This window comes from Oryzias melastigma, linkage group LG3 (assembly GCF_002922805.2).
Source record: "Oryzias melastigma strain HK-1 linkage group LG3, ASM292280v2, whole genome shotgun sequence".
NCBI lineage: Eukaryota > Metazoa > Chordata > Actinopteri > Beloniformes > Adrianichthyidae > Oryzias > Oryzias melastigma.
In genome coordinates this window covers 11,075,873-11,090,589 of record NC_050514.1, presented here as the reverse complement: position 1 = coordinate 11,090,589, position 14,717 = coordinate 11,075,873, and the positions used below count along the sequence as shown (strand labels likewise).

General features: G+C 36.9%; 2 protein-coding genes across 2 annotated transcripts in view; one reads left to right on the top strand and one right to left on the bottom strand.

Moving 5' to 3' along the window:
- leo1 (LEO1 homolog, Paf1/RNA polymerase II complex component) overlaps nt 1-4,435 on the bottom strand; it is a gene marked incomplete at its 3' end in the record, with an annotated part of 16,791 nt that extends 12,356 nt beyond the window's left edge. The window contains 4 exon segments of the mRNA XM_024296000.2: nt 357-547; nt 2,240-2,523; nt 3,141-3,295; nt 4,309-4,435. Of these exon segments, the coding sequence (XP_024151768.1) occupies nt 357-547; nt 2,240-2,523; nt 3,141-3,295; nt 4,309-4,366 (688 nt within the window).
- A 1,142-nt stretch (nt 4,436-5,577) lies between these two features.
- tmod2 (tropomodulin 2) overlaps nt 5,578-14,717 on the top strand; it is a 14,093-nt gene continuing 4,953 nt past the window's right edge. The window contains exons 1-3 of the mRNA XM_024295956.2: nt 5,578-5,734; nt 9,675-9,877; nt 10,687-10,843. Of these exons, the coding sequence (XP_024151724.1) occupies nt 9,752-9,877; nt 10,687-10,843 (283 nt within the window). The 5' untranslated portion in view covers nt 5,578-5,734; nt 9,675-9,751. The remainder of the gene's footprint in view (nt 5,735-9,674; nt 9,878-10,686; nt 10,844-14,717) is intronic.

Below are 14,717 nucleotides of genomic sequence, written 5' to 3'. Positions count from 1 at the left end.
GCTTTCCAACTGTACAGTTTTGAGCCAGAACCCATCACAGATGAGGAAAATTAATATGTTAACGGATCTATTTGTCTGCAAGTGGATGCATCAGAATTGTAGAGGAAAATGGAGATTTTGGCCCATCCATTTCAGTTGTTGCGTCGTAAACCTGAGCTTTTTCAAACCGCAGGTTTTCATCTGCTCCTGATCAAACACTATTTGAATAAAGAAATACTCAGAAATGAAGTTTTAATCCTAAATTATTTTATACTGTCCTCCATCATGATAAAAATGTGACCAGAACATGTTAAAAACTACAAAAACACGATTTTCATTGGAGTGGGTCTTTAAACTATTTAAAACCCTCGATGTACCTGACTTCCTGTCCCTCGGTTCTTCATCCGAGTTCTCTCTCTCGTCCTCAGAATAATGACGCTTCTCATCCTCATCGTCTGACTGGTCACTCTTGGCTCCACCTTCCCACTTCTCGTCCTCAGACTGGTTTTCCACTTGAGAGTGAGGGGTTCCGGGCCCGGACTGTGGTGTCCCTGGATCACTGCGGCCACTGAACAAAACAACTTTTTAAAAACAACTCACCAAAGAGCAGATTCATAGATGAACGGACTAATCTCACTGTTAGATATCTATGAGGTTCAGTAATAACTAATTATTGAAAATTATACTGGCAGAACTGACAGCCAGATATCAAAGATGTATGTTAGAGCAGGAAATTAGCAAATTTATGGTCTTTTTGAGGCTATAATGTTTATAAGAATCAACTCTCACTTAAGGTCTACATACCTAAACTTGCAAAGACTGGCTTAAGCAGCCACATCTGGCAATAAAAGTTGAGGGATTTTCAAAATAAATCTATTTAGGTCAATATTTCAGCATTACCTTATGGAAAATAGAGTTTGATGCCTCTAAAAGGCCCTGTATTTCAACAATCTAAAATGAGTAAACTTGTCAACCAAACTGAAATGCCAGAACACTGGTTTCTTTTCTGTTTAATCACATCTAAAGACAACAATATTTCACTCAATTTGAAGCCTAAACAAGGAAAATGAGGAAAGAGCTTTGTTCCCTGTGAGCCAGTGGGTCCTGAAGTTATCCATGAACGTAAGCCAACCTGTTACAAACCACAAATCCTGCATTTAATCATGCATTCCCAAATAATTCTTCTTGGTTTCCATTTCCTTAACAGTAAAGCTACAACATTTTTTAGATTCTGCAAATTTTAAGGTTCTTGTTTGTTTAATTTGGGGTCATTTAAAGGACCAGTACACATGGACCTACAGACAAACATGCTAAGAACTTATTTAAAGGCTTTCTAATAGAAATGGTATAATGGGTTTGGAGTTGTGAACTCAACATGACCGCTGAGGTTTGTTCCAAATTTACAGCTCCCCTCTTTTTTATTGAGGTGGAGTCTCTGTTATTCCAACATTCTTCCAATGTATGCTTAAAAACAAACAATCATCTGGTCATCACTCCCGTTATTATTTTTTACAGAGTACTATAGTTTAGATGCTTAAGTAATTACAGGCAAGGAATGAACAGTTTGCAGAAGCTGGAGTGGTATCATGCTGTTCTTTAAAAAAACAAAACAAACATCAACACTAACCATAATGTGCTTAATGGCTGCTTTTGTTTTGGAGAGGATCTCATTACTCACTAAATGCTCATCTGTCCAGCTTCAAACTGTGGTCATTTTCAGTCCTGAGACCAAAGTCTCCCTTTTTAAAATCACCTAATACCTTAACTAAAATATTTTCCCCAGATAGCATAGGTTGTCAAGTTACCTGCTAGCTGTACATGATTAAAAAAAACAAAACAAAAACTAAATATTATTGTTCTTTGAAAATCTGCAGTTAGAAAGGCGAAATGTTTCCTGCAATTGACAGTTTTCTGATTGAGGAATTAGAAATTCAGAATTTAAGGAGTAACTGTAAGATGTTTACATCTCAAAAACATACAAACTTTAACCAATTTCAGTCTCTTTTCATTGTGATTTATCCACAATAGGGCTGAATATTTTTGAGATAATTAGTCTTGTATCTAACCACAATCCGTTTTCTCTTTAATCAAACAGGAAACACCACATCTAAATTCACTTGCTGGTGTAGAAAAACCAAAAGAAACACAGAAGAGCTTAAACATATTTTTGCTTTTTTGTTTTACAGCTGCAGTATTAAAAGAATCATTAGGCTTAAGTGAACTCTCCTCACAGTAATGAGTGCCCTTCATCAAGTCCTACCTCCTGTCTGAGGGAGCGCTGCCTCTCTCAGAGCGAGGGCTCCCAGCACCAGACATCCCACTGCCTGCAGGGCTTCCTCCATCTGACCTCTGACCCACATCGTCGTCATCGTCATCTCGCTGGTCGTGCTCCGAGCCGCTGTGCTGCTCTGCGTCAGACTGATCGTTCTCCCCCTGATCAGAGTGCATGCTGGCATCTGACTGGTTTCCTGAATGCTCAGACTGATTGTCGCTCCCGCTGCGCTGACTGTGCTGCTCGTCCTCACTGTCGTCTCCAAACAACTCCTATTGCACACAAAGAAGAAGAGACTGGAGTTAATATTCGGATCACAGTAGCCTGTGGCATGTTTCTGATGATGGAGGAAATATATTAAGAAAATTTTGCTCAAAATTGCATTTCTAAGTATTTCTTAATTAAGTTAGTCGTGAATCATTAGCAGACAAAAAAATGGGCGGACCACGGGCTCCTCGCTCCAAGGTCTTAGCAACGGGAAAGGGGAGTGGAGTTGCCCTGCGGCAAAAGTCCTGCCTACAAATCAAAGGTGAATTTCAAGTGACCAACTGCCTTTTGAAGAAACTACGTCCTAGAAAACAACTCTTTTCTTAAAGCTAAAAACAGCATAATCATAATGAAAATATGATTAGGAACACATTTATAATAAATCAAAAGATGAAAAAAAAAAAAAACTACAACCTTTTTTCCTACATAAGATGTTAAGACTGCTGTTTAATAGCTGTGCCTAATGAACACATTCAATCCTGTAAGATTTGTTTCTACCTTGCGTTTTTTTCAGTACAGTCTATTATAAGCTTTTACATTTTAAACAGGCAAAGTTAAGATAAAACACATTAAGAAGCGTATTTATTTACATTTTCTAAGTGACAAGACAATATAAATCAACCTTGTTCATGCTGTTCTTTCCTCTCTCCTGGCCGTCTTCATTGTCGTCATCGTCGCGTTCCCCATCACTGTCGCTGGCACTGCCAGAGGCGTTGCTGACTGATCTGGGTCTCTCCTGCTCAGAGTCGGAACCGGAACCAGAACCAGAGGCAGACTCTGCAAAGAGGGAATAAAGGCAGCTTTTCATCGTGATAAATCATGCTGACATTAACCAACTCAAGGAAAATCATTATCATTATATTAACTAGCATCAAATGATTAATCCTACTTTAACGATGTTGTTGTTTTTTTTTTTTTTTTTTTTTTTTTTTTTTAAACATCAAGACTAGGAATAACAACCGAAATAAATATACAATGTACCTACTTTCTTCTCATTGGGATCCTGTTGTATATAATCCACATAAAGTTGTATTCCATATGCAGAAAAAGGTAAGCCTTATTTTAAATAAACAGAAACACTTCTTCAAATAATAGATAATACTATAGTAACTCAATATTTTTTTTAATATATCTAAAAAATACATGTTAGGTTAAAACAAAATTGCATGGTTACAGCATCATTGCAATATTGTTTAATAGAGAAAATTTGGTTAGTTATTTGACACGGGGTGTATTTTTTACTTTGAAAGAAACTTTTGTCTAAATTAAAATACATGGAAATTGTTATGTAAAGAAAAATATCAGACATTTATTATTCAATTAATTTAAATGTTTAAAAGCTACAGTTTAAAAATAAAACTATTTTAATTAAGAAAAAGAAACAATACAGCTTGAATCGTTTCAAGTAAGGCATTACTTAATAGCTAAAAATACATAAGGTGTATTTTTTCAAGTGGTAAAGTGAAACTTCACTATTTGGCTAATAAAGCCGGCTAATAAAACCAGCATCGTTTTGTTCCTGTAAGTCGATGATGGCTTTAGAAGAAAAATGGCATCGCTGCATGGTAATTTAAATAAGGATATCTTGTAATTCCCTAAATTTAATGCTGACGAGGAAAGAAAAAAACAATAAGAGTGTTTTTGATATGAAGATCAGTGCAACTTCCAGTTCGACTTCAGTCGAATATTTCTCGAGGAAAAATCCTGTACAGAATGAGCACTTGTGAGTCCACGTGAGTGATTTCAATCGATAATAGAACATGAATTCAGACTATCTGCAGTTTATTTACCTCTCTGGTCATTCTCGCTGTCTCCATCACTCCCGAAAAGCTCGTCCATGTCCGCCATTTTTTCTGAACTGTGGATAGAAGGTACCGGAAACGTTCAATGTTTTCAGGGAATTTACATCCGGGTTGAGCTTAAGTCCTTATCATCTTGTATTGAATACTTTTAAACACCAGGGGGCGCTGTGTAGCACTTTAAACTAAACTGCATTAAATTAATACACATTTTTTAATTGTTTTCTATTGAATACATTTCTGTTTTAGAAATGCAATGCAATTTAATTAAACCTATTTTCAAAGGTTTTATGAGGTTAAATATGTTAATAAATGTTACTTATTGTTACTTAACTTCTTTCTAACGTTGAGGTAAGGCACATTGAATAAGGAGTTTCACATGGAACAGAAAGTGAGTAAAATCTTTCCCTCTTAGTACTACCTAGTGAACAGTAAAGTAAATAAAACTTTGGTAAGTTAAATCAAAAAGAGGCTTAGAAGCAAGATTAGCAAAAGCCACAGTATGTTACAGCTCAACAATATAATATGAAAACATTTTTCGTGAAATAAAGCTTAATCAAAGCTCATGTGTCATGCACCGCTTTGAAAACATTTTACAGAGCAATAAGAAAATTAGTGTAATGTAATATTTATCACTTCCCCCTGGAAGACCTGTTAAATGGGTGAACCTGTTATAACATCTAATTATTTATTGTTGTAGAGCATCACCTTCATGTTATTTCAACATACAGGATCAGTACAGTTAAAACTGTTTATTTGTAAAATGGAAATAATCCTATTACAATACACAAATAAAGCAAGAAATGAAAGTGCAGGTAAATTCTGTATTGACTGTGTTGTAACACAAAATATTGGGTCTACATTTAGGAAATGAATTGTATTTTATATTTGCATTTGTTCCTTTATTTTGTAACTCTGTGAATCTCTGTAAAATTAATACATTTTCTATAAATTATATATATTTTTTAATAGGAAAGACATTAACATTACAACACAATATGAATAGCTTGGTGAGTTGAAATATTAACAACTTCACTTTAAAGATTTTTTTTTATAAGTAAATATATACACATGTATGCCACTCCGCTCAGAATGTATTATTTAGCCGTAAAAAAGCAGAATGATAAGGACTACTTGGTACAAATTACTTAATTTTATCTAGATTTATGATGAAGAGGCGGGGTAAAAATGCTATTGGTTCTTGATTTGTATACTGTCTTCTGATTGGTTCAGTCACACGTCACTCAAAATATGCTTCTGTTCCCTTTTCCTGTGATTCCGCCCTTGGCTGGGCTCAGTGAGAAGCCGAACCACTGTCTCAGCTCTCACTAGCAGGAACAGTGTACCGGGATAATCTAAGAAAAACACTGTTTCATTAGCGTCGGGTTTGGACGTCTAAACTACGGCACCGTCTTAAGTAAGTACGCGAATTGAGTCATGTGGGGATTCGTCTGTTTGCAGCCCCGCCGTTTCTGCTGTGTAGCTTTTAGCTAAACAGCTAGTAGTGACTTGAAGCTTTAGCGTTAGCCGCCACATCTCAACAAATGTAGCGTCAATTACCAACGCGCCTTCGACTCGTATTTACTTTTTAAATACTTTGTGAACGTTTTTGTTTATATCTTTAATGTAAGGTGACAGGAATAATAGTAAATATGTTAGCTAACACAAGTCGATAGCTTGCTACATAACGATCGAAAGTTGTCATTAAGTGTTTGTTGCAATGTGTGAAATACTAGCGGCAATCATTTGTATATTTTGTTGTAGTTGTTCCCATATTTTCACGTTTTATTGGTTGTATTTTATTGCGTCATACTAAAGCAATGCACGTTAGGAGTGGAGTTGATCAAACATTGTGCCCATCCCAAGCGGTACATTAAGAAAACAGCTAATTCTGACTTTCTGTTTTGGATTAAAAGACCATTTTCTCACATTGAAGCAGGAATTTGCTTTAAATGGGATGGCTCAATACTAGTTTTGGTGGTTAAAAAAATTTAATAAATTAAGACAGATTGTTTTTGAACCATAAGATCAATGCATCAGTGATAGTGACACTCTTGTGAAAGAACAGAAGTGAGAATCTGTAAACTGTCATCTGAAGAGGCAGTTTAGCCAGCAGGCCTCTTGGTAAATGAAGGGTGTGGCCAATGTCTGAAGAATGAGCTTTTCTCCTTAGATTTGACATTGCAGAACTTGTAAAACGTGCATTTTAAGCGTAAGGAATGTTAATGCTCCTGATATTTCATCTGTCCTCCCCCTGCTTACTATACTCGTTTCTTCCGTCGTGTTGCTGATAAACTGGTTGAAACCCTGGCTGTAAGCCACACAATTAAATTCACTTTTAGCTATGGCAAAGATGTAAAAGTGCAACCGAAACCTAAACTGCTTTACTTTTTGTGTCATGAGACAGAAGATTCAATTAAATCAATCATCATTATATATCTATGTGGTATGTTAGTTTAAATCTTAGACACAAATAAATCACATGTGTTTGTTGACAAAAAAAAAGTCTCTTCCTGTCTGGCTTCATTTGAACAACAGTTTATTTGTTTGGCTGCCGCTTACTAGCTGTTTTCTGAATCTCTGCTCTCAGGATCTGTTCATGAACCATTTTAGCACCATTTACCTTAATGGATCACACACTGGGGTCTTTGCTCCATGTGTTTTCCATCACTCTGAAGATCTGAACCGAAAAGCAAAAATTGAGTTACACTGTAGAACAGAGTAGATAGGAGGAGGAGGAGGAACTGTAGTCTTTCCTCATGGGACTGAGCTGGGTCAGTCTTTTTTAGTGTTTTCTGGGCGTTGTTCTATTATAATCTAATTCTATTCACACTCCGTTTCTTGTACTATCCTACCACTACTAGGTACTATTTCTCTATTTCATAGTATTAATATGTTTCAGACTGCTTGAATATTTTTTGTCAAGTCTTCTAGCGGAGTTAGGTTGTCATGGATCATATAATTTAAATTGCAAAAAGGAAAACATTTGTTTTTACAAAAAATTAATTATCTATTATCATTTTAAAGCCATCATGGTCATCTTTTCTGAAGTGTACTCATAATGACAAACAACGTGTATTTTTTTCTCTGCTTTTAAACAAACATTTTATTTGATTGTTTACTATAACTCTAAAACTACGGTCTTTAATAAAAAAAATAGTTGAGCTGTTTTCTGCTTTAGTTCACAGGTAAATGAGGGTGGACTCAAGGTGGTACACACAGGTTTTGAAGTATTATTGACTTTGAGCCATCTGTTGTCTTCAAGGATTAACAGAGTGGAGAAGGAGAAAGGAAGCAATCAGATTGGTCTAATGTATCCTCTCCACCTTGGCCTAAGCCCACCCTTTTACCACCAGCATTTCAGTCTGCACGCTCCATTACTCCTGTCGGCACACTCAAAGTACAGGGAAGGCATTATTTATTTAATGTGCTCAATGAAATGCCAGTGAAACTTAACACCGGAGAAAGCTGGATGCTAAAATGCTGTGATCAGTAACTCTTCTGTTTTGTAGCATGTTTAGCATGTGACTTTTTACCTCGTTTTCTCGACATTCACTTTAGTTTAATGTTTGGATTATGGAAACTCCAGGGCCTGTAAACACTCAAAAATATTTTCCATCCCTCTGGACATCTTGGACAAGATAATAAAGGAAATAACATTTCCATTAGAAAGAACAGTTAGTTCATCCCAGGATGTTTTAATGTTGGCAGATGCTGATTTATTCAAAAATGCAAAAACCTAATGAATAAGATCTTGTTAAATTAAATTTTAAAACATCCATTGTTGTTTCTTTAGTTCTTGTAGGATACACTCGTAAAGTCTCACTGCAATCATCTATTGATCTATTTAAAAGTGGTCTTTTAATTAGGATTCAAAAACTGTTTTTTCTACAACATAATTTCTGCAGAGCAGCAGGAGTTCATCAGAAATTTGTCTGAGTTTTGCCGCTAGCTTACTGCCCCTCACAACTCAAAACTAACATTAACTGTGCAACAAAAATGGCGAACAATATTAGAGATATCCAGCCGTACAGTTTTGATCCATTTTCCAGCTCAGACAAGGAAAACCAAGACGTACATGGATCTTTTTGTCTGCTAGTGGATGCATCAGAATGGAGCAGAGCAGAGAGATTGTGGTGGCCTGTCCATTGTAGTTTTAACAACTGCAAGATTTTTCAAACTTGATTCAGCACAATTTTTGTAAAGAAATACAGAGAAACACAGTTTTAATTTTAATTTTTTTTATATGCGTCCTCCATCTTGAGAAATATGCTACAAAAATGTGTTTAAAAAAACTAAAAACACAATTTTCATCAGAGTGGGTCTTTAAAGCAATGATCAAATATTTCTGACATTCATTTGATCTCAGGATTCATTCAGATTGTTCAGGTTTGGTCCAGATTTCACCTCAGATTCTGATTGAAGTGCTCAGAGAATCCTGCACTGATATCCTAAATGTAACATTTTTTTTTATTGTTTTCCTACTTCATTTTCTTTGAAGCATTTGTTCCCTTTTGTTTGCAGCAGTAATCATCTATATTTATATTGTTGATTCACAGATTGATCTTTTGTGACACCATTATCAAACCGTAGTCCCATGCATAGTTGGTGCCATCAAATGTCAACATATTCATATGCTTTCATTAAAGTCATCAGTGACATTTGAGCTTGGGTCCATCTGCTGGCAGTCAAACTTTCATGCATCAATGTGTGCAGTGAACTAATGCAAAGTAAGGGAGCGTTAGAGCTGGATGGAGCTTGGATTGGGAGGACAAGAAGCCAAAGACTAGAAGCTTCTGCGTTGTCTGACTCCCTTGACAGTTCCCTGCTGTAGAAAAAAACAACATGAATCTCCTAACAACTCGTTATTACAGCTAAACATTTTTTTTCCTGATGTATTTGTGTTCATGTGTGGTTTTATAGTTACAGTGTGGAAGCTGGAAAACATGAGGTCATTTTTGTGTGTGGACTGGGGCATTGTAAAGGGAACTACAGGCTTAAACTCTCTTTTGACAGGCTATAGATTGAGACTGTGAATGCACTTGAATTTAAACTTTATTTAAAATATAAAGTTTTACGTAAGTACACAAGCATATGTCTTGTTTCCTCTTTGAAGCAGAAATGGTTGTAAAGGATAATAATATACTATCTTGAGTTTTTGAGAAAGCTCTCCCTCTGTTCCAGCTGCTTGTCTGGGTTGCATCAGTGCAGGGCTGTTATTAAATCCAGCTGTGCTTATTGTTTCAACGATGAACAATGTGTGCCCCGGTTCTCTATAGTCTGTTTGCTGTTGTTTTCAGGAATTCTCTATTCCGTCACTCATAAACGACGTGTGTTTTCTGATTTTTGTCCGTCAGGTTGCTCAGTCGCTCAGTGGCCTGGATCAAGAACAGCGTGGATCCGGTTTAGTGTTTCTTGACAATTTATAGCCATCATGGCGTTGTCTTATAAGAAGGATCTCGGGAAGTACAAGGATCTAGATGAAGATGAAATCCTCAACAACTTATCGGCGGAGGAGCTCAAGCAGCTGGAAAGCGCACTCGAGGAGATGGATCCCGAGGTAAGACCTCAGTGACTCCCACTAAGAACTCCTCAGTGGGAGGAACTTCATGTGATAAGGCGTTTTATCAATAACAATTATGCACTAAGAAACAGATGTTTAAAGAACACGCTAATATGTAGAGCTCAAAAATTGACTTAAAAAGTTGTGTTTTGAGCGCAGAAGCCTGAAACGCACATTTACGCGTGTTTACATAGACTTTTCGTTGAAAGTGCGTTGCAGGATGTTGGCTTAGCTCAAGATGTCATGCAGCTCTTTACATCATTCATATAAATCTTCAGTTTTTTTCAAATCTGCTTTTCCAAAAACCGTAAAGTATCTGTTGAGTTAGCTGATTCTTGTATGTTTTTCCCCACTACAGTCATTAATCCAAAGCTAGAAGGTACTGATTCAAATGTGACTTTAAAATTCTGTCCATTTCTAGCTTCTGACTAAAACCGCCTGATCCAGGTTATCAGTAAAGGCTAGGCCAGAATGAGGGTGAGAGAATATACAGGAGGGTGACCTTGAGGATCACAGGTTGGAAAAAGTGTTTCTGTATTTGATGATAGCAGGTTGGGTCAACAACCATCCAAGTTTCCCCTCTCATTTGTTCACCTTCACAAAGTTTACAGAAGGAGGAATTTTTGGTTTAAGTATAGAAACAAGTTCAACAGGTTTGTTGACTGAATGTTTTGGAGAGATAGCCTATCAAGTGTTAGATTTTAGATAAAGGTGCTGAAGATTTGCCTTGATCAGGTTTAAACTTTAGAAGACATGTGAAAACAAAGATTTCTTGAATTCTCATCTACCTTTGTGTTTTTTCCCAGAATGCTTTGTTACCGGCCGGTTTACGGCAAAAAGACCAGACAGCTAAAGGTGCTACGGGGCCGTTTGATCGGGACCGCCTCCTCAAATACCTGGAGAAAGAAGCCATGGAGTACAAAGACAGAGATGACATAGTGCCCTTCACAGGAGAGAAAAAAGGTGTGTGTTTGGTATCGTTTGTCTAGTTTTCTTTTTTTAAATTCAGTTCATTCCTTTACAAGTTGTTAATCAATGATGTCAGGAATCCTCTTTTGTTATCTAGGTCGGTCTACTATTGTCGTCACCAGCTGACATCTTGTTGTGTTTACGTTAAACAAAGGTCAAATTTGATAATGTAAAGAGAATTTGAAATGGCATTGTTGGAAAGTTGTGTAGTAGTGCTAAAGAAAGGTACCAAAAACAGAAGTAAATAAGCGTCAGAGTTAGTCTATCTGATGCATCTGCTCACACTCATGCATGCTGTGCACTTGTTTTAGTTTGAAGGGTTTTTGTTTAAATTTACACTCAAAGCAAATGTTGTGTTTTTACCTTCTGTACATCTAAGTACGCATTCTTTGTGTATATAATGGTATAAAAAATATATATTTTTTCAAATTAGATTTGTTTTCACTTAGTTCAATTATAATTAGAAGAAACTGATGGAAATATTCTTTCAGTAGTTAACCCCCCCAGGGTTCTCTGCTTACATAAGGGAGTCAGGTTGAATGTTGGATCTCCTAACAGTCACATAGAATCACCTCAAGCTAAACACACTGAACTTTTCCACATTCTGTATGTTTAGCTAAATATTTACATTTAATTTTTTCAACACCAAATTTGATTTTGTTTATTTTATTTTTTACTATAACTTGTGTACGAAGTCTGTTGACACAGCTTGAGATTATGTTTGGGTTAACACCCAAAGAATCTCCTGGAATTTCTGTGTTAGTGTACTTTGTTTGCACCTTGCCCTCATGAGTCTACTAGTAAGCATCATCAGTATATGTGGGGCTGTAAATGAAAACATGCTGGGTAGATATTACTAATAAGGTGCTCAAGATGCTTATTGATCAGTTTTCTGATGGTCCACTTTTTATATACCTGCATGCTACTGGCGGACAGCAACACTTGAATATGGATGTACGCCATCCGGAGACATTTACACATCCTCCTCGCTTATAGAGAAAAATCCTCTAGTTGCCTTAAAATTTTAGCTTTTTCTTAAAACCTCGACTACCAGTGCACCGTGTTTAAAAACATGACTGCTGCCTCCTGATTTCTAATGCCACCGCATGGCCGAATTTGCTGAAAAACTTGCATTTAGGTTGCCACTCTGTGGCATTTTGGTTGATAAAGCTTGGTATTCTCTACTTTTTGTTTGTCTATGGTGCTACTAATATAAAAGGCCAGTCAAGTGGCATCAGAAGGGTTAGTCAGGAGATTTAAAAAGACACACCTTTTCTCCACAGTCTGTGCACTGGAAAGCTACACTAGTGAAGCTGTACTTGTCCAAGAGGTTTTTAAGTTAGTTTCAGCCCATGCTGACGGTATGCTCATTGTCATGGAAAACTCAAAAGAATCCTTTTGAGAGCTGCTGTACTCTTCTGAAAAACTATGTGATGATCCGTTGTTTTTTTTATAAAGAAAAAAGAACGAGAGAAATGATTAAAAAAAGTTGGAACACTTCACAGCACTTCCTTTTTACAGAGGAAGGAATTTTTCTTTGGGATCTCTAGGGATTCTAGATTTACTCCCTCGCTGGAGAGAAAACATAAATAAAACTGGTGTCTGTCGCTGAACTAACACGTTAGAAATAACGCAGTGTGTGTGCGCTGTATGTTTTTCTTTCTTCCCTCAAAGGAGCGGCATGATGGATCTCAGTGGGTCTGTGGAATGTAGTTGTTTCACCTCCACTTGTTATGCTGCACCCCTCCTGCTGATTAATTCTGTAGCCTTGAATGTTTGTGCTTTCAGTAATGGATGTGTCAGCGGAAAACAAAAACGCGCAAACGTCATAGCAACTGCTGCAGTGGGAATCTACTTGTTTAAAATTTTCCATATTCTATGTCAGCATTTCCAAGTTCTCTTGATTAGACATGAGTGGGAGAGGGTGAAAATAAATGATGGGTCACAGCCAGGTTTGTGTTTATATCCTTGAAGTTTTGTGGATAGAAGGTGATTTATTGGCTGCAGTTTAAGACAGTAGAAGAAGAACAAAGGCAGTAGTTCCCAACCTGAAACTGAACACATGGAAGTTTACTCAGGCAGAAGAGACAACACCCGCACAATGTCAAGAGTCAAAGAATGTAGAGATCTCCTTTTCACTATCTTACAGCAATATCGGAGAGCAGGGGTGTCAAATTCAATCTCATAGGGGGTAAAAATCCAAAACACACAATCGGTCTTGGGCCGAAGACGACAAACATATAAAATGTATAAAAAGAAAAAAAATTGTTAAAAAGTTATAAAATGTAACTTTTTAAACATGAATAAAAACAGACAGGAATATTATTCCAGAATAAATCAACCTAAACTTTAAATAACTTTCAACATTTTGCTCTCCATAAAATATATAATCTATAATAATCAGGATTTTACACGATAAGATTGGGCCGTTAATAATAGTAATAATATAAAATGATCTGGTGGGCCTGATATAATTACCCAGAGGGCCGGATCTGGCCCCCGGGCCTTGACTTTGACACATGTCGACGAGCATTTCTGTTGGTGACTTTGTTGAAATATATATATATATATATTCTATCTCTAAAAATTAAATTGAATTTTTTTGTTTGTTTAAGGAAAAAAATAATTGTTGCAATCGTCTTTTGGTCTATTTAAAAATAATTCCAAGTTGTCTTTAAATCTTATTTTTTTTATTTTTATTTTTTTAACACTTTTTAGCCAATATTTAAAAAAATAAAATAAAAAAAAAGTGTTTTCTTGAACAGTGTATGCAGAGCGGCAGTAGTTTATCAGAAATTTGGCTCTGAGTTGTGGGCGGGACTGTTGATGCGGAGTAAGCCTGTCCTAGTTTCCCATCATCCCTTTGTCTACATTCCTTCCTGCTGGCTCACAACCTAACATTAGTGGTGCAACAAAAATGGCGAGCAATATTGCAGCTATCCAGTGGTACAGTTTTAATCCAGATACCAGATCAAACGAAGAAAACAAAGACCTACACGGATCTATTTGTCTGCTAGAGGATGCATCGGGATGGAGCAGAGCAGGAAGCTTATGGCCTGCTGCTGTAGCTTCTACGTCACACATACAAGCTTTTTCAAATTTTGTCTGCGCCTATTTATCAACGACTTGAATAAAACATATATTTCCTGATATATGTCCTCCATCTTGAGAAAAATGCTAAAAAAAACAATTTTCACTGGAGTGGGTCTTTAATGTGGTCTGGTGAAACTTCCGTATTAGGTCAGTCATAACTAGAGCGTGTGTTCCTGTGGACTTCTACAGATGGTCAGACTCTCAGGGCTTAAGCTTTGTGTCCCTCTGCTTCCTCACATCCTCTGAGTTAAATGTCACTCCAGAGGGGCTGGCTCTGAAAGCTGCCTAATGACTGTATTTACTGTTTGCTGGTTTTCAGGAAGTGCCAGAGCCCCCACCATGGGACCAGTTTCAACTGTTTGACTGGTTTTGATTTTAGAAGGAGGGATTGTGGGGGGTGTATAGCTGAGGCAGGCGGGTAGAGGGGCATCTACAGCACTGGACTGTTTCTCCGTCATCTGGAAGTGCTTGTTGAACCAGCAGTGCTTTTTAGATTAGACCCCAGTCATTGTTCTGCTGCTTCCTTTTGGGTTTTCCGTTTCTTGCATGAGATCGGTTGTTGGAGCAGAACTGCAGTTGTCATAGTTGGACTTAATTCAGCTTGACTGAACCTCTAATCTTCAGCTAATGTTGTGTATTGCCATAACAGACCTACTGTTTTCTATACACATTTGCGCTCACTTCCTCCTTCTTTGACGTATTATTGCAATATTTCGTAACTAAAAGGAAAATGTTAGAATTCAGGCGAATTTTATTTTCTTTTTATAGAACCACT